This window comes from Equus quagga, chromosome 1 (assembly GCF_021613505.1).
Source record: "Equus quagga isolate Etosha38 chromosome 1, UCLA_HA_Equagga_1.0, whole genome shotgun sequence".
Lineage (NCBI taxonomy): Eukaryota > Metazoa > Chordata > Mammalia > Perissodactyla > Equidae > Equus > Equus quagga.
The window spans coordinates 10,931,344-10,955,730 of NC_060267.1; the positions used below are offsets into that span (position 1 = coordinate 10,931,344).

General features: G+C 47.1%; 1 protein-coding gene across 3 annotated transcripts in view; it reads right to left on the bottom strand.

The window, feature by feature from the left end:
• Positions 1 to 2,027: 2,027 nt before the first annotated feature.
• Positions 2,028 to 24,387, bottom strand: part of KIF5A (kinesin family member 5A) — a 28,360-nt gene continuing 6,000 nt past the window's right edge. The window contains exons 2-29 of one of the 3 annotated variants that reach the window (XM_046652382.1): positions 19,382 to 19,469; positions 19,214 to 19,287; positions 18,708 to 18,812; positions 18,404 to 18,452; positions 17,926 to 17,981; positions 17,595 to 17,682; positions 17,236 to 17,360; positions 16,625 to 16,729; positions 16,298 to 16,446; positions 16,047 to 16,195; positions 15,550 to 15,725; positions 14,701 to 14,769; positions 14,121 to 14,327; positions 13,674 to 13,820; positions 12,907 to 13,095; positions 12,416 to 12,533; positions 11,983 to 12,041; positions 11,777 to 11,886; positions 11,310 to 11,411; positions 10,725 to 10,785; positions 10,410 to 10,481; positions 10,147 to 10,251; positions 7,084 to 7,300; positions 6,678 to 6,831; positions 6,295 to 6,377; positions 5,858 to 5,885; positions 5,316 to 5,430; positions 2,028 to 4,686 (exon numbers count right to left, since the gene is read on the bottom strand). In XM_046652382.1, the coding sequence (XP_046508338.1) occupies positions 5,352 to 5,430; positions 5,858 to 5,885; positions 6,295 to 6,377; positions 6,678 to 6,831; positions 7,084 to 7,300; positions 10,147 to 10,251; positions 10,410 to 10,481; positions 10,725 to 10,785; positions 11,310 to 11,411; positions 11,777 to 11,886; positions 11,983 to 12,041; positions 12,416 to 12,533; positions 12,907 to 13,095; positions 13,674 to 13,820; positions 14,121 to 14,327; positions 14,701 to 14,769; positions 15,550 to 15,725; positions 16,047 to 16,195; positions 16,298 to 16,446; positions 16,625 to 16,729; positions 17,236 to 17,360; positions 17,595 to 17,682; positions 17,926 to 17,981; positions 18,404 to 18,452; positions 18,708 to 18,812; positions 19,214 to 19,287; positions 19,382 to 19,469 (2,964 nt within the window). In that variant the 3' untranslated portion in view covers positions 2,028 to 4,686; positions 5,316 to 5,351. Of the gene's footprint in view, positions 5,431 to 5,857; positions 5,886 to 6,294; positions 6,378 to 6,677; positions 6,832 to 7,083; positions 7,301 to 10,146; positions 10,252 to 10,409; positions 10,482 to 10,724; positions 10,786 to 11,309; positions 11,412 to 11,776; positions 11,887 to 11,982; positions 12,042 to 12,415; positions 12,534 to 12,906; positions 13,096 to 13,673; positions 13,821 to 14,120; positions 14,328 to 14,700; positions 14,770 to 15,549; positions 15,726 to 16,046; positions 16,196 to 16,297; positions 16,447 to 16,624; positions 16,730 to 17,235; positions 17,361 to 17,594; positions 17,683 to 17,925; positions 17,982 to 18,403; positions 18,453 to 18,707; positions 18,813 to 19,213; positions 19,288 to 19,381; positions 19,470 to 24,387 lie in introns of those variants that run through there. The other 2 variants (XM_046652373.1, XM_046652391.1) reach the window with 2 other exon arrangements.

Sequence of the window (24,387 nt, forward strand, 5' to 3'; positions counted from 1 at the left end):
GAGGATGAACTAAAACAGTGGCTGTTGGGATGGAAAGAAGGGGATGGCATCGAAAGGTATAGTTTGATGTCAGTCTGGAAAATTCTTAGTGGATGTGGGGCTTGAGGGAAAGGAAATTGAAATGAATCCCAGGCTTTTGGCTAAGGTGAAGAGAGATGGTGGTGACATGAAAAGCGCAGTTTTGGCGAAAAGATGAATTCAGTTTAACTCATCTTGAAGATGGAAGGCGTTTGAGGCACCTGAGGGCAATTGGACATACGGCCCAGAGCGCAGCAGAATGGTTTCAGCTGGGGATACAGATATAATTATTGTTGTGGAATCTGTGGGTGTGGATGACACCTGCCAGAGAGAGCAAGGAAAAGACCAAGGGCTGACCCTAGGTATAGAGCAGCATTTAAGAGGTTGGAGGAGAAGACTGAGAAGGAGTGGCCAGAGAAGTGAAAGGAGCCAGGAGAACAGGGTAACAGAAGCCAAAAAAGTCAAGCTTCAAGGAGTGGAGAGCAGTGTCAAATGTCATGGAGAGGTGAAGCCAGACAAGGACGGAGAAGTGCCCCATTGTATTTGGCAACTAGGTACCTTCGGAAAGCAGTTTCAACAGAACAAGAGCCAGAGCAGGGTGCGCTGAGGAATGAATGGGAGGTTAGGAAGCGAGGAGGGAAAGCCTCAGACCTTTTCAGGAAATTTGGTTGTAGGAAAACAAGATGCGGACTTGCTTATAGAGGAACATCCAGGAAAATACACTTTTAAGGGAGACTTTACAAGGAGAAGGAAGTCATTGAGACTTAAGTTAACAAAGAAGATGCAAACTGCCCAAATCTGCATCACGTTAGTTATTTTACATATTGGGTGTATGTAAGTATCTCAGGAATGAAGAATCTAGCAGGGACTTGCTTTAGTCCAGCGAAGGGAGATTTATCACTTGTCAGAAGGGCGAGAGGAAAGGATCTGTGCAGATATAGGTAAGCATGTAGGTGTGGGAGGAGATGAAGAATTTCATGCTCAATCGCCTTCACTTTCCCTTTAAAGCAAAGTTGTTGCCTAAGAGGAGGTGAGAAGGGATCTTGAGGAGTGAGGGTTTAGAGCAGCTGCTCTGGGGTTGGGAGAGGAAACTGAGCAGGGATACACAGTAGGAACGGGAAGCAGCCCGAAGGCCCAGTTAGCTCTAGGCGTCATGTTTGGTTGCCCCAGTGATTTTGTTGTGCGACGTTCTCCATTCATCTCAGAAGCTCTGAAGTGTGAGCAGAGAAGACAGGTACGCTCTAAAAGGGGGCGAGAAGCATGATCGTGGTAGATGATCCTGGGACAAGAGAATTAAGCTGTTGGCAAAGGAGTGACAGAGACACACTGGAGAGGGATGGAATTGATGCTGGGTCTGAGGTGATGGTCTGGGGAAAAGTGAAGAAAACAGGATACCATTTTTTGTTAAAAATTACAAACAACCTAGATAGATGTCCACCAATAGTGGAATGGTTGAATGAATTATAGGATAAGTTTGGGGGTCCAGCCTGGTGGCGCAGCAGTTAAGTTCGCAAGTTCCACTCCTCAGCGGCCCGGGGTTCACCCGTTCGGATCCCAGATGTGGACATGGCACCACTTGGTACACCATTCTGTGGTAGGCGTCCCACATATAAAGTAGAGGAAGATGGGCACAGATGTTAGCTCAGGGCCAGGCTTCCTCAGCAAAAAAGAGGAGGATTTGCAGTAGTTAGCTCAGGGCTAATCTTCCCCCCAAATAAATAAATAAATAAATAATAGGATAAGTTTACAGAAAATTATATATATTTTTTAATGAGGTAAATCTATGTCTATTGACATGAAAAGATCTCCAGGATATATTATTAAGTGGGAAAGAAAACCTATGTGTAAATATATAGAAAAACACCTGGAAAGATATATACTACACTGTCAAACGCCATTACATGCAAAGAAGGGAGTGGGACTGGGGAGGAATAAAGATTTACAACGCCAAAGAGTCATCATTGAGTTTATTTTATTTTAAACATATCTATGTACATCAAATAAATACACACTGGGGGTTGTGCGGTTTGGTCTGTCTTCCACGCTGGCATGCAACATTTTGGCAGATGTGAGTGGGCAGGCCAGGTGCCCCTGGTGGTGACCCTGGCTCTCTGAAAGGGATGTGGTGAGGGGTGGGGGGAGGAGGACGAGGAGGAGGAGGCTGTAGACTGAAGCTTCTGGTGAAGGCTTTGTGTGTATCATGTTGTTTCTTATTTATGTAAGTGAATTCTATTTCCCTTACATTTTGCTCAAGGGAAGGCCGCTCCCTCTGTCACCTCTCTCCTCATTTGCCCTGCACCTTCACATTCTTATGTGTTTTAAAAGAATCACTTGGTGGCAAGATTGCATAAAGCCCGCCGGATTTGTAGGTGCCCTGCTGGCAAATATTAGCCCAAGTCTACAGGTGCACAGGTGTCTTCCTTCTTCTCCGACTGGGTCTGGAGACAGCGTGGCTCATCGTCCCCACCCTGTCCCTCTTTGCTGTGAGTTGTGGGCTTGGGGCAGGGGAGCAAGGTTGAACCCCTTTCCTCAGAACACTGGTTTCCAAACTCTTCTACAGAACCCTCAGGGTCTCTTAGAGTGTTCAAGGGCTCCTCAATGAATGAAGCGTTTTCTGCCAAATAAGGAAAGTGCAAACTGCCCAGGTCTGCATCACGTTTAGGTACTTTTTATATCAGGGTTCTATATAAGATTTCTTTTGAAAAATGTTTGACTATCACCGCCTTGGATTTATTCCACACCCCTCTGGTATTTTTTTCCCTGCATTTCTCCTTAATTGGTAAAAGGGGCCCAACAGGTAAAGGGAGAAGGGACTTCTTCTCTTGAAGAAGTCATGGGCCAACACCAGCTGGCACTCACACTGAGCTTTCTGTCCCGACTGAGAAGCTAGGTGATGGGTTGCCCTGCTGCCCTGTTCTTTCATCCTGGATAAGACTGGGTATCTGGACACCAGACTTACTTTCTTGGTTTGGACCAACTTGTGACCTCCACTCTCCACCCCTGCAGTTACCTGGAAAGCCACCTTAGCACCATGTGGAAGGAAAGGATGTCGGAAACCCAAACAATATTCCTCCCAATTACATGGGGCTGGAGAGGGCAGGAAGAGCCCCAGGTCAAGCCCTTGGGCTCCTCCACTTCTGGAAAATCTGCCCTGCCCCTTTCTTTAAAGTGCACTTAATACCAGAGGGGGACATTGTAGAAGGAAATCTTTGTGAAAGAAATTTTTTTAATGTATATTGGAGAAAAGTCAGGCTCCATCTTGAAAGGAAGAACTGGAAGCCCCCAAACCAAAAAATTCAGATGGGGGAAACATGCAGCCCAATATGGGACAGAGAAAGGAATTCAGCTCATCAATGTGGCAAAAAATCCTTAGGAACTTCTCAGCCTGTTCACTCCCCAAAGCCTAAGACGCAATCACCTCAACTACACTCGCCTATAACTAACCCCATGGACGGATGAGTAACCATTTGACAGCCTGTCGGGAAGAATCTGCCTCCTCAACTTTGCAAAATATTTTTAAGCAACTCTGGATTCTGGTCATGAGCTTTGGGGTGGAGAATATCACAAGTAATTTTGAGGAGAAATTCCATTGAGCAATCCACGTTCTTGGTTGTCCAGGGGAACGGGAAGAGGGAGGCAAAAGGCAGACGTCAGAGGGCAGAGGTGCACACCCAGAATCCCTTGGTTCAAGTGAGGGGTGTATGAAGAAAATTCTACGTCTGATTGAGCAGTCCTTCCATCTTACCTTCCCCTGTGCTATATGTGCAAGAGGAGGAGGAGTCTATCTCTGTATCTTATGATGCTACGACATTCTTCGGCTTAAGGCTTGGTGTGTGTGCGTGTGTGTGCGTGCGTGTGAGTGTGTGAAGGATCACAGCCCTCTAGCTCCTGTTTTTCCTTTTATCATCTCCATGACTAACACCACTCAGTGTGAGAGACGCATATATGAAAGAAAGAAGAAACATTCACCCTCCTCCTATTGCCCCAAATGAGGAGGGTGTACTATGCTTAGAAATTGCTAAATACATCATTAGATACTAGAGAGTAAGACAGAGAGGACAGACAGACATAGCAGCAGCTTTTGATATATCGATACAGAGTACAAAGAGGTACAGAGGAAGAGAAGACGTCAAACGCGGTACAGTCGAACAACAGGGCAGGGAGGGAGTTAGTATCAGAGACCACAGGTTTGCAGCATGCTGAGAGAAGAGGCCTCAGTCCCTCTTAGAAACTGGGAAAGAAAGAGAAAGAGGTAGTGAGGAACTGCCTTGCAGCCCAGCCACCAAACAGGAAAAGGGTGGCATTTGTACAAACTTTGGCTTACAGTCCTGTTCCTTTAATACCAGCAACCAGACACCAGACCCCCAGGCCCTGCTCCTCTCTCCAGACCTGCCCTAACCCTTCCTTCCCCATTCCGACTTCTTCGCCTCTCACACTCTGCCTGTGTGCGCCCGGCCTACTATTCTGGAAAACCCCTGGAGAGGGCTGTGCTTGGATGCCACCCAGTAAGAGACTGGCCATGTTCTCTTGTTTCTAGTTCTCCAGGGACCCAAAGTGGACAATAAAACAGGATCCCAGTGCCCAGTTCTGGGCCCTAAAGGAAGCATGGTGCGAAGCCTGGTGACACACAAGAACCAAGAAGCTGCCTGTGCTGCTGGAGGAGAGGACCTGGGGACAGAGGTGGAGAAGGGGGGCTTGGAGTGGGGACACAGCTGTTCCCATCTCCGCTGAGCAAGATGGGAGGGGAGTGCTGACACTACAGCTAGACAAACAAAAAGTTAGACTTCCCGGGGTATTTCCTAAAGCTTATTGGTGACACATACAAACAGGAGGAGTACAGGACACAGGCGCGGGAGTAAATCAAACATCTTCACTGGAGATGTCCTAGTTCAGAAGATACCTTTCCATGCAAAAGTATTTTAGGGTGGAGTCAGGGGGAGGGTTGAGATGATTTCCCAAGCTCTCCTAACATCTATGGGGTCCTATGACCTGTGTGTGGCTCTGGAGGGACACCACCCTGGCTGGCTTCTTTTGACATGTGGCAGTGACCCCTAGTGGCAGAAAGGCAGTACTGTGGTTACTACTATGGCCAAAGGGAAAGCATCAGTGGGGAGGGGAGGTCAATGTCCAGAGCACAAGGGGCAGCACAGATGTTCCCGTAGGACAGGAAAGCAGGAGTTGAGGGACAGCTATATAGTAAAAGTTTTGAGATGATTTTAAAAAGCGGGAGAAACAAAGAGGCTGAGGGCAAGAAACGAGGCCACCTGAGGCTGGTCAGAGCAAGCAGCCGAAGCTACCTGAAAGTGCAGGTACGCGGCAGTCCACGGGGGAGATTAGCTGGCTGCCGTCTCTTGGTGGAGAGGGAAAACCTTGGCCTGGTCCTCAGCCTCATAGCCGCACGGCAGGTCACTCCTAGAAGAAGAGGCCCAGCACAATCATAAATGAAAGCATTCTGGTCACTTTACTCTCATTGCCTCCCTGGGAGATGACGAGGGGCAGGGACTATTCGGGTTCTCTAGGAATGCATGGAAAATCAAGGCCAGAGAGATGGAACTGACTTGCCCAAGGTCACAAAGTTCCCAAAGATAGGAGAGAAACCCGGGTCACCAGATGTCCAGTCCCCATAACTGGAATGGGAGAAGCCGTGGATGGGATGGGAGGAGGGGATGGTGTTCTGCACGAGGCAGGGGAGCGAGTGCATCTTGGGACAACACAGTGCTGGCAAGAATGGTTCTCCTTCCCCAAAGGTACCGGGAACCTCTAAGTAGAGCATGGGGCACATTTAATCATTTCTGCTGGTCCCTCCTAGAGAACCCAAGGGCAGTGGGGATTGGTGTACCTATTGTCGTTGATATCTGTGGCATTTCCTGAAGAGATCACGGTGGAGAACACAGGATTAGAAGAGAAAAAAGGAGATTAGGTATTAGCAACAGTCTCCCAAACCCTCTCTCATCCTAATCCCTGAGAGGAAAAGGGGAGATTCTTTGGAGTATCGCTGCCATCTGGGTCTGTGGCACTTTATCATCAACTACCCCAAGCTGCATTGTTATTTTGTTTGAGAAAAAGCCCCCCTGAGCCTTCAGGAAGGAGAGGAGGAAGGGAAAGGAAGGGAGGGAGAGGACAGGACTGGTAATAGGAGGAATCCACTCCTCAGAGCCCAAGACCCTGAAGGGATGGGCAGTGTTCAAGCTGCAGGTACCGGGTCACTTACTTTTCTTATACTTTTCAGCTTGCCATGGGGATCCCAAAAGCTGGTTACCCATCTTTTTCACTCACCATTGTCCATGTTGGCCTTCTGGTAGGATGCCAAGGGGCCACCAGAAGATGTGGCCCCACTGCTGGTACAGGAGTTTGCAAAGCTGAATGAAGCAGAGGAGAGAGATGCAGCCTCTGGCACCCATCCTCCACCATTCTGAGGACCACGAATCCACACCCCAGCTCAGGGATGGAGCCATACACCCCTCCCATCCCCAGAAGACAACAAACATGGCCGCAGGCCAGGAGGGCAGAAGCCCACCTTCTAATCATAGGTGTGAAGTTGAGAAAGGTTAGAAATAAGCCATTTAGGAAAATTCACCCAATAACTGACCCAACTTTATGCCTTATAGGGTGCAGAGAGCCTTGGGCTGGGACTCCAGACCAAGCCCGTGGTCACTCACTACATATCTGAGGTGGAGCTAGGTGCAGCCTGCAGGTACAAATTCTGGTAATTCTGGAAGAGGCTGTTGGTGTAACTGATGCACTCAGGGCTCCGGGTGCCATAGGGGTTGGTGGGTGAAGACGCCGGGTAGTGGCCAGGCCGGACAGGTTTGGCTGTGGTAAAGCATGGGAAATGACCATGAGAAGGCTATTCATCACCCTGCAGCGCCCTGGTCCCTGGGGTCTTTCAGTTGGAATTGAACTGAGTTGCTTATAAGATAATTCTGTTTTGGGGCAATGAGGGGGTGAGGCTGGGGGGGAGGGGTAGAGTAAGAAGCAATAATCTAGTTGCTTGACTCTTAGGAATTTGTTGAATGTCCCCAGGTGGTAATCCCACCGGCCTGCTGCCACCCCCTCCCCACTCACCAATCTGGGCAGAATGGCCGCGCTTGCCGGAGCTCTTGTACCGAACGGCCTCCTTGATGCGGTCCACCTCCTGCTGGTACCGGCGCTTGTCCTTCATGGCGCCCTCCTTGGCCTCCTTCAGTGCACCCTCCAGGGCCTTAACTCTCTCAGCCGTAGCCCTAAGTCGTTTTTCCAATTTAGGAAGCTCACAACGCAGATCTGCATTGTCACGTACCAGCTATGGGGTGAGCCGGAGGGAAGAGGCGGGAAGAAAGGCAGTGACCAAAGAGAGAGGCAGCAGTGGAGTGCGGAGGCACGGTGGGAAGAGAGAATAAAGAGAAACCAAGTCAGAGAAGATGGAGACCACACTGTTCCTCGAAAGACCTCATTCTCTTTACATCATGTGCTGTGTTAGCCAGTTCTTTCCTTCTCCCTAAGCAAACAGTGGCCAAGCAGTAAAAAGTTACATCATTTTCTGGGCAGCAAAATGTACCATCTCCACCATAGCCCAGAACTCTTGTGACAGCGCCCTGTGCCAGTCACCTCCTGGCCTAGACTGCCCCCACCACAATATCTCACAGCTTATGCCAGACCAACAGCCCCACGGCAACCAGTGGGATGAGGCACCCCTCACCCAGAGATGGCTCTCTGGGCATGTGCAGGGTGGGCAGCAGGAGCACAGTAGCAGTGGGGGGTGGATATGGCACTGAGCGCAGGTTGGGTGCAGCGTGGAGCAGGAGCAGAAGCGGGAATACAGGAGCACCCGTGCCCCCCACCCACACACATACACACGGCACCCCATAGGAAGGAAAGAAAATGTTTCAAGTCTCACAAACCTTCATGCTCATTACCTTCACACTCAAGGATTTCTTGGGCTGCCCAACCCCTTTAAATTAAGCTACGGTGGCCAGAAAAGACTTTCTAATCTTATTACAGGGTTCCACCGTGGCTGGGCAACACAGATTGCAAAGGAGCAGCCTTGGAAGCTGTCAGCTAAACTGGCATCACGGGGAACACTGGGAGGAAGGGGCAGAACCAGAAACATTTCTGTGCCCCTTTAACTTTGGACAATTTACAGATTATAGACAATGTTTCACTGTGCCAACAGCTTAGCTTAATTTGTAGCAGGGCTGTAGCCCTGGCTATTTAAGATTCTGGTAACTGAGAAGTTTCTACATCTCTCTGGTTTTCCTTTGTAGTCTTGTGTCTGCTGAGGTAGGTGATTACGAGGAGTCCTCTCTCCTATAGGTGAGTAGTTTTGGTCTCTGAGACTTAGAGCAGAGGCAGGGGCTTCAGTGAGGGACAAGGAAACAGCCGGAGGTTTCCTGCCACGTGCCACAATGTGGATGAACCTGGAGGACACTGTGCTAAGTGAAATAAGCCAGTTATGTGTGGACAATTCCTGTACGAGTCCACTCATATGACGTCCTTCGAGGACTTAAAATCACAGAGACAGAGAGTAGAATGGTGGCTGCCAGGGGCTGGGGGGAGGGGGGATGAGGAGTTATTGTTTAATGGGGACAGAGTTTCAGGTTTACAAGATGAAGAGAGTTATGGGGATGGACGGCAGTGATGGTTGTACACCACTATGAATGTATTTAATACCACTGAACTGCACACTTAAAAATCATTACGGTGGTAAACTTTATGTTATGTGCATTTTACCACAATAAAAAAAATGGGGGGGGGCTGCCCCCATGGCCGAGTGGTTAAGTTTGCACGCTCCGCTGCAGGTGGCCCAGTGTTTCGTTGGTTCGAGTCCTGGGCGCAGACATGGCACTGCTCATCAAACCACACTGAGGCAGCGTCCCACATGCCACAACTAGAAGGACCCACAACGAAGAATATACAACTATGTACTGGGGGGCTTTGGGGAGAAAAAGGAAAAAATAAAATCTTTAAAAAAAAAATTTAAAAGAATGGGGAGAAAAAAAGCAATATAATTGGACAGCATTTGCACAGAGAAGGAAAGTGAACACACAAATGAAAATAGAATGGCAGAACTGATTACAAATGTTTCTGCCCTGCCTTTCAATTTTTCTGTAATGTTGTTACACTGTTACACTGTTTTATAACAGGCAAAGGGGAAAATATGGTAGTAAAGCCCTCTGCAGGCCAAAATGAAAGAAAGAAACTCTGCAGACTATCACTGGGCCACAGTGCTGGGATTCTTTTTTCATTATTTAAAAAAAAGGAAAAAAAAACATGTACCAAATATTTACTATACAGCTGGGCATTGCACTGGTGGGGGTGGGCGGGGGGAAGAAATTTAAGCTCCTGTTTAGTAAGAATGTGACTTTAAATCAAATTTTAAGGTGGATTTTAAAGAAAGGAAATGAAGTATAGACTGGGGTTCGTTTTATGAATCAGTGAAAAGAGCCAGTTGACAGACTGTTGCACTTGTCTTCAAGGCTCAGATATTTGGTGCTAGCAAGGGTAGGGTGCTCCTACTCCGTGGGCGCCAAACATTTCCTGTCCTGACTCCTTTGGACTGCCCCTTCTAACACCCCCCCACCCCCATCCCCATACCTTTGAAAGCCAGTCATCCACCTAAGGAGCCACAGCAGCAAGGAGGGGGCCAGAGAGGCAGCAACTTAATGCACAGCAGCTTTGACTGGCCCCGACCGGGGCTCATGGGGCCATCTGGAGGCCATCATTTAATTTCTCTGCACACCTGCCCCAGGCCTAGGCAGATGGAGTTCTCTCTCTGAGAGAAAGCCCAGCTTCCCTGACTTCTTGTCTCACTCCTTCCTGCCTCTGGCTAAAGTCTGACCAGCATCCCCCGTGTATAGTTAAAGTCCCAGGCCTCTGCAACCTCCCTCAGTTTCAACCTCTCCCTCCAACACCATAGGCCTGGGGAACTTTACTTAGAACAGAAGCAGGTTGGGAGCTTCGAGAAGGGACAGCAGGCATGGAACAAAGAACAAGGTAAAAGTGGAACCAAACGGGGTATAAAGAAGGGATTAGCAGGAAAAGGAAGGAGAACACACAAGGAGATTTTCCTAAATCCACGGGCCTCCAAGGATTCGGGGACCCTAGGCACCAAGCCTCAAGCGTTCCCTTCACTCCTTCCCCTGCTCTCACCTGTTTGTGAACCTTTGTAAGCTGTTCCAGGTTGTTCTCAAGAAAGGAAATCTTCTGCTTTTGGGAGTGAATCCCCCCACTGTCCTCGGGCTCCATTTCTGCACTCTGATTGGAGAGAGGGGGAAATGTGTGGCCGTCCCGAGGCCAAACAGGTCCCCCCCAGAGCAGGCCAAGCCAGCCCCACTGGAGGCCACAGGGATTGGAGAAACCTGAGGACAGGAGGAGACCAAGGGTGCCGGGAAGACCCCAAGGATAGCACTCACTTTCTTGACTCGAGTCGTGACGTCTTGAACGAACAGTTTGCGAAGGTTGTGGAGGGTCTGGAGTTCCCGAGCCTGGAAAGAATGATAAAAAATTAGGGTAGCCAACTACCAGGTCAACCTTCTTGCTCTGAAATTACTGGAAGCTTCAGTCTATCTAATCAAGTGAGTCACTCATCCTTTAGGGAAAGATGTGTCCAGATTATGCCACAGACTGACTTTGCAGAAGGGCAGGAGGAATGGGGTTAGGAAGAAACCGGAAGGAAGAAAGGAACCCCCCTCCACCCCATTAACTTGGCACAGAAGGAAACCACTCACAACTGTCTCCTCCAGACCCTTGAGGTCCTGCTTGGACTGCTCGTGTCGCTCGTACAGAAATCTGGAGGAAGAGGAAACAGAAGAAGCCCTCAGGACTATCCTTCCTCCCTCTCTCTTCCCTCCTCCATTCCTTTGATCTGTATTTTACTATTATTTATCATATGAGTTACCCATGTTCATTGTGCAAGAATTAGAAGAAAAAAAGATGAGGAAGACAAGTTTCATAAAAAAGCCCATGATCCTACTACTTATAGATCAAGCCACCATGAACACTCTTCTGTCCATCATCCTAGGCTCTCTTTGATCCACGTACACCTCACATAAATTTTATGGGAGCACACCATTCACACTGTTTTATAACCTGCTTTTTACACTTAACAGAACATCACAAACATCTTTACGTGTCAGCTAATATTCAACAGAGGTCATTTCTAAAAGGTCCCCACTCCCCATCAAATTATTCTTCTGAGGCCTCGCCTCCTGTGGTCCCTAGGTTCACATCCACAGTGCATGCTGCCTCTGCAGGCAAGTCTGAGTAGCATCTGAGCCCATGGCCCCGGTTCTGCGGGCAGACCCTTCACTCACGTCAGCTCCTGGAGTTTGGTGCTCTTCTCATGCTCTTCATTCTTCAGCTTCTCGTAGTCAGCCTGAAGTTTCTCTAGCTCCAACTGGAGCTTCTGATTCAGGCTACAGAGGGCACGGAGATATGGAGAGAACAAAAAGATGTTAACGACGGGAAAGGGAAGAGCAGCTCCTCAAACATTTTCCTTCTTGTACAAGTGAGTCCGGTCAGGACTGAAGCATCAGAGGCAGACTCAGGCCATGCTTCCAGGACAGAGTAAGGACCCTGAGCTATCTAATCATAGAGCCTCAAGATTGGGACTAGTCCTTACTCCTTGCACCTGGAGTTGGGCTGCAATTTTGTGTCATTTGGTGGGGAATGACACATGCAATTTCAAGAACAGGATCCTGGCCCAAGAGGGAACATCTGAGTCGGCACAGCAAGGTGAGAGGGCCGGGAGGAGGGTGGAGCTGCCCTTGGGAGCTCTTACTCTTTGAGCTCATCAATGGTCTTCTGCTTCTCATTGATCTCGTCCCGGAGCCGAGCCAGCTGACGGTGATGGGCCTCCCGGTGACTTTCCATCTGCACCTCCAGGACCTTCTGCAAACAAGCCCACCCCAAGCTCAAAGCCAGGCTCCCAGACATCAGCTCGGGCCAGGCCCCAGTTGTCACCGCACCCTCCCCACTCGCCTTTACTTCGTCTGTATCTTGTGTGTCTGGTTCCTTGTCCTTCAGGGCCACTTCACTCACAGTTTCTGAGGGAAAGAGAGGAAGACAGCTTACATCACACCTACCGCCTCCAGAAAGAGCTTCACACTGTGACCAGAGCCCCAGAAAGGGCAGGGGACATCTACCCAGAGCAGGCCTATAGGGACGTTCTTCTGGGTCAGGACAGTCCAATTTGATGTAACAGGGACAGAGACCAACAGACGGTTTGGGGTTCATGTAAAACAAGATCCATGCAAAAGCTTGCTAAATAGCCTGTGCGCTGGCCTCCATGATTTCAGTCTAAAGCTTTGGGTGCATGTGCTGTCCGGCGGTTTCTCTGACATTTGTCATTTTCCCTCCCTGCCCTCTCTGGGATCTCAGGGCCAAGGATGGGTGGGTTGGAGGTTTCAGAAGGCCTCACCCTGGGCCTGGAGCTTGGCCAGCTCATCACTCAGGGAGTCATAGGACTCTTCCAGGTGCCGCTTCTTCAGCTCCACACTCTGCATGTATTCCGTGAGCGAGCGGATCTTGGCCTCGTGCTGGTGGGGGAGGGGTTGGTGAGAGGAAGAAGACAGATGGAGCAAAGGATACCACTCCGGGCAGCACAGATTCTGTAGACTCCAACTCTCCTCCCCGGCCCTCCCCCCTCACTGTGCCCTTGGGAGAGTGCAGGGTTGGGGGCCATTCCCTGGAGACCCTTCTTTAGACCCTCTTGGCTCAGAGGCCAGGATCTCCCTGAACCTTCACTTCTGCGATCTGGACCTGCCTCTGCTACCCCAAGCTCTTCTGTCCTTGACTTCAATTGACCGTAGGCCCTTGACATAAATATGGGTGCTAAGAGTTTTATCCCAGAACCACAGAGTGGCCCTCTTTCTCCCTCAGCCCCCAAAGGCTCTCAACCCTGGCACTCACCTGGGAGATGAGGAGCTGGCAGGACGAGAGCTCCCGCCCAGTCACTTCCATCTTGCGATGACATTCAACCTGCAGGTTCTCCAGCTGCCGGCACCGCTTGACCACAGACTTGACTTCTGATTTGATTTTGCTGATGTAAAGTCGGGCCACGGTGAACTCCTCCTCGATGGCCCCGCTGATCTCCACCGGCTGTGGGGCCAAGGGAGGGGAGAGGTCCCACTCTGCTGCCAGGAAGCCTGTTATCCACACCCTTCCATTATGCCTATCCCCACACACACCACATGCACAGGGACTCAGGTGGAACAGGTGTTCTCCGAACTACTTTTAGCAGCTCTCTATCACCTGGCATTTCACACTAAATTCTATCTGCACTTAAAGATCCAATTCCAAAAGTCACCCTCTTCCATCTTATAAAGTAATATGACTTACTTTTGTAGTCAAACTCTTCTGCTTGATCACCCCAATGGGTCACCGTCACCGCCACAGATTTCATCTGTCACTCCTACCTCTGCGTCCCATCTCTAAATCCTGTCGTAAGCACACCTCCACTGCTTCTTTAGCCAGCACCCTTGAGAATGTGTATTTTCAGTTGAGTCTATACAAACTTCTACTTGTTTTCCTGTGTCTAGTTTGAGGGTCTGTTTCCTGGATCTTTGGGCTACTTTTCTCAGTAGGCTTCAGGGCCCGGATCGGCCCACCTTGCATCTCCCACCAGGGCCCAGAACCAGAATGACCTGAACAAGGCAGCTGCCTCTTTCTCCACTCACCAGCTTAATCTCCCCGTTGCCCACGATGACGCTGAACTCACTCAGGTCCTTCATCAGCCCGTTCAGCACCTCAGCGATTCGTTTTCGCTGGTGTCCACTGACCTCCTGTAGCCGCTGCAACTCAGACTCCAGGGACAGCATGGTGGCCTGGGGATAGCCCCTCAGGTCACCCCATTGCCATCTTCCTGCTCGCCTCCCCAGCCCAGGCAGAAGCTCTCCCTTCATGCATGACCCTGAGGGCTGCTACAAAGAGAACACAGGCTCTGCAGAAGGTTCTAGAAGAGAGAGGGGTCCGGAGGGCAAAGGGCAGTGACAGAGTGGGGGAGGCTCTCATAACACACCAAACAGCAGTGCAAAGGTGCGAATGAGATGCAGCCCTGGCAGGAAGCAGAGGTCCCTTTGGATGTGGAGGATGTTCTGAGGCCAGGGAGCTCATGGACCACTCACCACCTTCTGAGACAGCTCATCCACCAGAAGCTGGTTCTGCTGGCTCTTTTCCTCCACCTCCTGGGACTTCTGGTCATAGTTCACGGCCAGCTCCTCCAGGGCCTGCAGCACTTCCTTCACCTCATCCTTCGCAGCATCATTCTCTGACTGCAGGTGGCTCAGCTCCCGCTGGACCTTCTCATTGTCTCCTCGGGTGGACACCAGCAGCTTCAAGGGAGGGGCAAGGCACATGAGGGACTCTGCTGCCAGTGACTTCTGTGGCCCCTTGGTCTGGGGAAGCCAAGCCCCCCTCCCAGGCATAGGTCTAGGAGAGACGCAGGGCCAAAGCAAGAGTCAAGAAGAAGTGGGCTTTATGCGTCTTAGAAATAGGGCCACAGAACGAAGAAGCACCTAGATTCCAAAATCTGTGCTTTAAGCAAAGCCCCAATGAGGTCCCTAGACTTCCAGAGTTTTGGGGAGTGACTAACCCCTAAGCAGAATGCCCTTTCTTCCATCTGATTATGAAAAAAGGTCTTTTTTCTGCCTTCCGGGGGTGAGCACACATGCCTCTCCTCTCATGTCCTGCCCTCCTCCCCATTACCTCTTCCTGGTCCAGCATTTGCTGCTTGAGCTTCTCTATGAGCTGGCTCTGCTGGTTGATCTCATCATCCTGTTGGAGACAAGGGGGAAAGACGGAGTGAAGGAAGCTGCTCCTTCCAGTCTGGACTTATGGGGTTGGGGTAGAGGTAGGACCCTGATAAAAATCCAGATGGTTTAGGCTTTGAGTTAGAAACCCCACATCCTAAGAAGAGGTCTTCTCCACTTCCTTCCGGGACTCCTACCCTCCGTTTTAAATTCCTTTCTTGCTGGAAGTTGGTATAACCTTGACAATACACAGCAAAAGCCTGTAAATGTTCATATGCTTTAACCTAGAACTCCCACTCTAGTGCTCCATTCTAATCAAATTCAAGAGCAAAATCCTATGCACAGGAGGCAAAGATAGTCATTTCAGAGTTATTTATAATAGCAAAACAGACGACCACAACCAAAAAAACTAGAAGCCCTGTAATAAATAAACGGTTAAATACACTTTGATAAATGGACTATTAGGCAGCCATTTAAAAATACTTTTATGAAGAATTGTTAACAGAAAAGGAAACTGTTCATTATATAATGCAGAATGAAAAAAATCAGACACAAAGTTGCCCATATAGTGTATCTCAACTGCATGGTGCATGCATGAAGAAAAGTAAAATACTAATGTGATATTTCTGAACAGTTGGATGATGGATGATTCAAATTTCCTTCTGTATATTTTTATTTATCTTCCACATTTTCAATAATGAGCATTTACCCCTTTTAAAATCAGAAAAAGGCAGTGTAAGCTAATTCTTGAATCCCTCACTTCTCCCGCCGGGCTCACCTCTGAGCCCTGCCTGACTATCCTCACCTTGTCGTCAAGCTGCTTGTAGAGGCGGCGGATCTCCTCCTCATATTTCTGCCGCTCCTCGGGCGCGATGCGCACCACGATGGATGAGTTGTCATTCACAGGTGTCTCCTCACAGAGCTCGGCTCCCAGGGTTGCATCCTCCCCGGCCAGGCGCTCAGTCTCAGGCACATTCTCTCCTGGCAAAGGGGCAGAACAAGGTGAGGGATGGGAGAAAAGAGCTGCACCCACGAGCCCTTCCTCCCTCACGCCTCAAGACCAAGACCTCCAGGCCTCCATCTCTCTTGCCAAGTGCACCTTCAATGTTTTTAGGGGATGGCATAAGGGTAGTCAGCGCCCTCTCCCCTCCCCTCATGACTGCTCTCCTGCACCCCTCCAGAAACACAGCCCTCCTTAGAGATCAGCCTGCTCTTAAACACCACCCCGGACAGGCCCTCTCCGGCTCCCTCAGCCTCCTCCTCCTCCCACCACCTCTCACGCCCACAGGACCCCTCTCTAACCGTTGCGCCACCGGCTCAGCTCAGCCTCCAGCTTTGCGATAGTCTCCTTCTGAGCCTTCGTCTTCTCCTTTTCCTTCTCATATTTCTTCTTCCACTGTTCGGCAGTCAACTCCAGATTCACTGAGGCAGTGTTCTTAATGGTCTTTGCCCTGGGTGAGAACAGAGAGATGAGACCTATGTTAAGGCTTACGTGACGCCAAGGGGAAGGAGTGGCAGGGGCTGGGCAGGGAGCCAGGGATCCTGCCACTGACCGCTGCCCAAACATCAGGGTGGACTTGGTCTCTGCATCGTTGTAGCTGGATGGTGAGCAACAGATGAACATAGTGGTCCGGCAGTTTCCTCCCAGGGAGTCCTGGAGAATCCGGGTCATTTTGCTGTCACGATATGGGACGTAGGTTTTCTGGGGGAGGAGGGAGACCATGAATCAGAAAAATGAATTCAACAGGAGAATCAGAAAGGAGAGGGGTGCTGCCTAGGGATCGAGCAACCACGAATCGGGCACGATTAGATAGGGGTATCAGGAGAAGGTAGAAAATGGGGTGGAGCTTGAGGGGTGAGGGGACCCCAGGAACACTCACAGTGCCCTCGGCCAGTGCGGAGATCACATTCCCCAGGGCTGACAGGGACTTGTTGATATTCTTTGCCTCGTCCAGCACGGCTCCCTCTGCTCCAGTCTTGCTGACCTACCAGGGCATGAAGGGACGAGTGTGTCATGAGCAGCTGCAAAGGGACAAGGCTCTCAACACCTCTTCTCCACATAGGGGGCTCAGTCCAAGGAGGGGAGGGGACAGGGAAAGACGTCAGAGAAGGCCCTTCCTCTGTTCCCCAAAACTCTTGCCAAAGGCCACCCGCCCCCACCACCCACATATTATATGTTTCCATTGATATGCAATGTCCAGGAAAGGCAAATCCACAGAATCAGAAAGTACAATAGTGGGTGCTAGGGAATGGGGGAGGGGAGAATAGGGAATGACCATTAACGGGTGATGAACATGTTCTGGAATTAGTGGTGATGACTGCACAATCTTGCAAACACACTAAAAACCACTGATTTGTACACTTTAAAATGGTGAACTTTATGGTATGTGAATTATACTCAATAAAAACATTACTTTGATTTTTAAAAAGTCCACCCCCCCCCAAGGCTTCCTTCCCTATCCACCCCACCCCCAAAGGCCTCCCGCCCCACCTTCTCACTCCCTGCCAGGTCCACTAGGTACAGCTTCCCACTGAGCTTCTGCTCAGTCTCCATATTCTCCTGCTTGATGTTGATGAGGAAGATGCTGTGGCTTCGAGAGCTGTGTTCATTCATGTCTGTAGGAGCAAGGGAGAAACAGTCCCTGTGCCAACCCCTCAGCTCCCAGCTTCCACTGTCTGTCATCCCACCCACTGAGAGACGGTGCCCGCCAGGACCAGCCCTGCCACTACAGCTCCCAGGCTCCTCTGGAGGACACAATCTTCCCTTGCTCACTTTCAAGTCCCTCAGCCCCAGAGGGCACAGAGGAGAGGCAGACCCCCAACCCAAGAGCCCTTTATATCCCCACTCACTGGTGACAGCCACATGACGATTCGATTTCCCCTCATCAATCACATCTAAAATCTCCTCAGGGCTGGACACAAAGCGTTCAGTACAACCCTGCAGGGGACAAACGAACAGTGACCCATAAACTTTGACCTGCAAATTAAATTACCGGCACAATGACCAAACGACCTTTCAAGACAGTGTCTGTCCCAAGCCTCAGACTCTCCCCAGCCCCTTGCACAACTCACTACTCCAGAATATCCACCCTCTAACTTCTGGGTCACTGGTCTATCCTCCTCCCAGACCCACACTCTCAATATACTGGCCCAACCCGGGTGCCCCCATCCCCACTCTCACCTTGACAAATGGCACCCGGTTCTTGTCCTCGTGCACAGACAGATTTGTCTTGGTCACTGAATCAAGACAACACAGAGTGAGCAAGGCCAGCACTGCCACCCCCTATCTCCCCAACCCCTACACTCGGTAGTCTGCTCAGATGGTGGTTTCTTCTATGTCCAGAAGGGAGGAAAACTCCCCTGTGAAGCTAAGTCGCCTGCACACACTGAAAACTCAGGTTCTCCTCCTCCAGGATGCCAGCTCCAGGGTTCCGGCTCATCTCCGGCTGTTTATATGCAGGTCTGGGCATCTAAGCTCATCTTCTGACCTTTCCAGTTTTGGGAATTTCTTGGTGAGTGGAGGTAAGGGACACAGGTATGAGTGCCTGTGTTCTCTGCATCTCCTCCCCGATAGTACCTAATCCCAAAGGCAATGTGATCTTTCTTCTCCTTTCCCTCCTCACACCCCCACCCACCCACTGGGGTTAAACATCACTTACCATCCAGAAGGTCACGAATTTTGTCCAGGTAGATCTCAAAGTAAGAAACCTGGTTGGGGAGAGAGGAGGAATAGAATGTGAAGGGGGCGTATCTTAAATCTGATACAGGGATCTCAAGCTAACGTGACCACTCAAATGGGGTGGGAGTGGGTGGGAAAAAGCAGAAGAGAATATCCTGGCTGAGAAGAACTGAGGTAACCAGAGGGGGAGAATAAGTTGGGGTGCCCAGGATCTCAGTAGGTTCCTACTAGATATTCTTCTCCCAGGCCCACCTGAGGATGCCCAGTGGTCATGCCCTCATCACCTTGATGTGGAACTCGAGGTTCTCATCCATGGAGTAGATATGGTTGAAGATGTCTCGGGCAATTCGAGGAATGATTCCCATCAGTTGGGGGTCATGCAGCTTTCCCTGGGGAGTAAGGTATTCCAGAATGAGGCAGGAGCTTGGGACGAATGGGACAACTCACAGTATGCAGGTACACACAGAGCAACAGTTGATAAGAAGACCAAGCTAAGGTAGGAGGTGGTCACTCCATGACTACCTTTCAGTGGAAGGAGAGAACTGAGTAGACTTTTAGACTTTTATTGCTGCTGCTTTTCCAGATCAAAAGAAGAAAACCAGAGTAGTGGAAAGGAGGGTAAACTGCAGCTGGCAGAAGGGATTCCACTAAACTTCCACTGTAACATTGCCCCTCGGTTCACCCTCTGAACCAGGCAACCCTTGATTCCCATATCTTCCCCCACTGAAAGCCCCTGGCCTCCCATTAACACCCCCAGCTCCTCACCCCCCATAGAAATCAGAACCCTCACCTCCATGGTATGTGTTTTCCCTGAGGATGTCTGTCCATAAGCAAAAATGGTGCCATTGTAGCCAGCAAGGACATCTGGAAGAGATGGTGAAGAAAGAGCACAGGTGAAAAGAAGTGGCATAGGGAAGGAGGAGCCTGAAAAATTACACTCTAAAAATACCTCCATTACCTTTGACGATCTGCATGGCACATGCATGATAAACCTGCTCCTGAGTCGTGTTTGGGGGGAATACGCGGTCAAAGACATACGGCTTCCCCTGGAGTGGAAATAAAAGATGGCAGACATCAGCAGGTAGGGTGTGAGGGAGAAGAAACACTGTAGCCCCCTTCTGTCAGCCTGAGAAGGCACCTGTTCTTCAACCCTCCATCTGCATGGGGGTGAAGGAAACCAGAGAGAGAGAAGCAAAATTTAGTACTGACACCGGGAGTTGTGTCCATGGGGTAGAGAGTTTTCACTGAGGAGCGTCACACGGTGGGATTGCATGAGGGGCTCTCAGTCTTGGAGTGAAGATTTAGCACTCCACCACCCCGACCCCCTTCCTGGGAAACCACATGGGCAAAGACAACAGGGCCACAGGCTGTGGAGAGTGAAGAACAATTCATTAGCATTAAAAATCTACCTCTAAATTAAGAAATATCTTCCTCAATAGATCCATACGTCCTGATATGAAAAGAGCTTCAAGATGTAGTAAGTGAAAGATGGGAAGTTAGGGACATATGTACAGAATGGTCCCTATTGTGTAAATGAAATATACATATCCCAAGCAGAAGAGCTGTTGTGGAGATAACACAAGCTCTCTCGCTGTGAAAGGAATACATGAAATCAGAAATATAGGTCTCCTTTTAAGGAATCAGCTTTAAGCAAAGAGAAACAGTGAAGCAAAACACTCAAACCCACAAGTACTTTGTTTAATTCAGTTAATATATTGTAAATCACGTGTACTGGCAAGAAACCTAAAGATATAAGAAATTTGCAACCAAGGGAGTCAAATAAAGACTATATTTGATATCTAATCATATTAAAGGGATGATTTCTGCTAAGATTAAATCAGACTATGCTTGTTCTCTATCATAAATGACAAAGTTCTTAGTCATGTTTTCCTGCCATTCAGTATAAAGAGACCATGAGACTTAGTTGTTGAACTGTTTTACCACAGAGCCCATCCCTATCCAGCTGAAATGTCAACCTTTAGGTCCATGGACACCAGAGTTTCGGAAACATGTTTTAACTAATTAAGGACAGTGACAAGACTTGGCTAGAGCTAGCGATGTGGCTCTAGGTATATTTACAATAGTACATCAATATATACAGAATTTTTTTCTAGAAGGAATTATACAAAAGTATTAACAGTGCTTAATTTGAGGAGAGAAACTAGGAGAGAGGCTTTCCTTTTTCATTTTGTTTACATTTTTAAACCATGTACAAGTATTATATGTTTTATTTTTTAATGTCAGAGAGAGTGACACAATTGTGCATTATTTTGTTTCCTTCTTTTTACTTCTTTGCATAAAGGAAAACTACTTTTTTTTTTAAAGATTTTATTTTTCCTTTTTCTCCCCAAAGCCCCCTGGTACATAGTTTTGTATTTTTAGTTATGGGTCCTTCTAGTTGTGGCATGTGGGATGCCGCCTCAGCATGGCTTGATGAGCAGTGCCATGTCCACGCCCAGGATTTTAACAGGTGAAACCCTGGGCCACCAAAGCAGAGCGCACTAACTTAACCACTCGGCCACGGGCCAGCCCCCTAATTTTTTTTAATGTTTAAAATATTTGAAAACCTGGCTTATTGAAAAAAATCTACCTGAACTATTTATCTGGTCCCTCTGGGGTGAGAGCCCCTGCAAGCCACAAACCAGAATCCATGAAGAGAAGGAAGTCGTGCAGGCGTTCTCTATGGCGCAGGGCATGCTGTAAACTGATAAGAGTCCTTCTGGAGGATAATGCTATTAAACATTTAAATGTCCATCCTGTTTGTACTCTGGACCAGCGACTCCAGTGCTAGGAATTCATTTTATAACACTTGCTTAAGCACCTAAAGATGTGTGTAGAAGGATGTTTGTATTAAAGCAGTTTGTATTAAAGAAAAACTAGAAAGAATTCGAACATCAAGAAGATGTTGGTGATGATACCTCCATATTCTACCCCCAATTCAATAAGCAAGGTCGGTCTACACATATTGATGTGTCCAAGATCAATTAAGTGAAAAAATAAAAACAATGTGCATAATGTGATTATATTTTTTTAAAAGTGTACGGATAGAATAGTCTTAGAAAAAGATATGAAAGACTATACACAGAACTGTTAATGGTGGCCATCACTGCAGAGCAGAATGACAGGGACTGATACCACATTTTTTCTGTGACATTCAAATGTTTTACAATGACAACATATTGCTTCTAAACTAAAAAAAGAAAATATTATAGGTGATGTTATTTAGAAAATATGTAATAACATGACAAGGTATGCACAAAATACCGTTAAGCAAAAAGGTGGTTTTTAAAATAGTATGAAGTTTAAAACCAAAACCAAAAAAAATAACATAAAGAATGATTCCATTTCTATAAAAAAATTATACATATATTTGCAACCCAGGGAGGTATGTATAAGATTAAGGTATATATATATATACCTTGTCTACAAAGACATGTTAATAGTGGTTACCCTTGGACAGTGGGATATTGGGAGGTTTCATTCTTTTGGATCTAGATTTTAAACTTTTATAAAATGAAAATACAGGGACCGGTCCAGTGGTGTAGTGATTAAGTGTTCCACTTTAGTGGCCCAGGGTTTGCTGGTTCAGATCCTGGGCGTGGACCTAGCACCACTTGTCAAGCCATGCTGAGGTGGTGCCCCACATGGAAGAACTGGAAGCACTTACAACTAGGATATTAACTATGCACTGGGGCTTTGGGGAGAAAAAAAAAAAGAGGAAGATTGGCAACAGACGTTAGCTCAGGGCCAATCTTAAAAAAAAGCCACAATTTTTAAATAAGAAAATTTTAAGTTTTTACAATGAAGATATTAATGTTCTTAGTACATAAAGAACTCATAAATTAGTAACAAAAAGACAAAACTAAACAAAAAAATGGACAAGAGCTAGGTACAAACAACAGAAGAAGAAATACAAATGTTCAATAAACATAAAGATGTTCAACATTTTAGAAGACAAGGAAATTAAAATGGTAACATCATTTTTTACCTATCAAATCGGAAAACAAAAACTTATTGTAATACCCGGCATAGATGAGGGTTCAAGGAGGTATAATTTCTTGAAATGAGCACCTTTGTTCTTTTCTGGTAGGACAGTATATCCGTACAACTTTTATGGGGGCAATTCTGAAATACACAATCAAAAGCCTTGAACTTTTCATAGCCATTGATCCAGATACTCTACTTCTACGAATTCATACCATGGAAGTATTTGTAGCAAATATTTAGCTACAAGAATGTTTATTATCACACTGCTTACAATAACAAGAAATTGAAAACAACTGAAAGGAGTAACATTTCGGGGACCAGCTAACCATAAGGAATTGATTAAATTATGGCATGTGCATATATTTTATTCTTTGCTGCTCTTTAAAACAATGCCATAATAGAACATCAATAAATCTCAAAAACGTGTTAGCTGAAAGAACTCAAGCATAAAGAGCACACACTGTACTACACCTTTACATGAAGGTTAAGAATGGATAGAACTTATCTATATGATGGAAGTCAAAGCAGCGGTTGCCTGGGGGGATGATATTGACAGGAAAGGGGCACAAGGGAGCTTCCAGGGACGACAGAAATGTTCTAGATCTCAATCAGGGTAGTGGTTACATGGGGGTCAAAATACATTATAAAATTCATTGAGCTGTTCGTATAAGATTTGTGTACTCACTGTATGTAAATTACACCTCAATAAGTGCTATCATAAAATATAACATCATAAAATGATATTATAATGGCTATGAATTGATGCACAACCTCTTTGTTAATAAGAAAAATGCATGTTAAGACTAACAAATATCATTTTAACCTACCAAAATGGCCAAAATAAAGTAGTTTGACAATGCACTGCATTGCTGAGGGCATGTATAAACTGGGGCCAACTCCAGGAAAGGCAATTTGCAACTAGCTCCTAAATTGTTAAATGCATATACCTTATGACCTCCACTTCTAAAAACAAATCCTATAAACATATTGCGCATATGCAAAATATACACAAGATCATTCAATTGTTTGTAATTGCAAATGATTAGGACAACCCTAAGTGTCCATCAATAGGGACCTGGTTAAATAAATCATGGCATATCCCTGCAATAAATTACACAGTTGTTAAAAAGCATGAGAGAGATCTTTACATGCTGATATGGAAGAATCTCCAAGACTCATTGGTAGATTAAAAAAAAAAAAGCAAAGTAGAGAACAGCATGTACAGTATGCTATTTGTGTTTTTTAAAAAAAGTATATGCATGTATATATGTATTTGCTTGTAAATGTGTAGTACGCTTTTAGATGGATCCATTAGAAACTGGGAATAAAGTCTCCCTCTGAAAGGGGAACTGGCTTGCTACGAAAGAGGTGTATGAAGTTGGCTGACTTCATTGTACACCTTTTTATATCATTTGAATTCTGTCACATGTGCATGTAAGACTTACTCAAAAATTGTCAGACATTTTAAAATAAATAAAATTATGTAAAATATTCCATCATGGTAAAATATATTTTCTTAGTAAAAAAATAGGTTACAAACAATATACAGTTTATGATACACTTTTATTAAAATTAATATACATTTATATGCAGAAAAAACCCACTGGGAACAAATACACCAAATTGCTAACTGTTTTTTATTAGGATGGTGGAATTTTGAGTGATTTTAGTTTCTTCTATGTGCTTTTCTTTGTTTTTAACTTTGTCAGCAATTAAAATATATTAGTGTTGTGTTGTAATCAGATTATGTTTAATATTATTAAAGAAAAATCTACCTTGATTCTTTGTTTTTAAGGTTTGAGTGACTTTATGGGCTATTTATAGGACTTTTGTGAATTTCTCATCTTTTTTTTAAATATTTTATTTTTCCTTTTTCTCCCCAAAGCCCTCCAGTACATAGTTGTATATTTTTAGTTGTAGGTCCTTCTAGTTGTGGCATGGGGGATGCCGCCTCAGCATGGCCTGATGAGCAGTGCC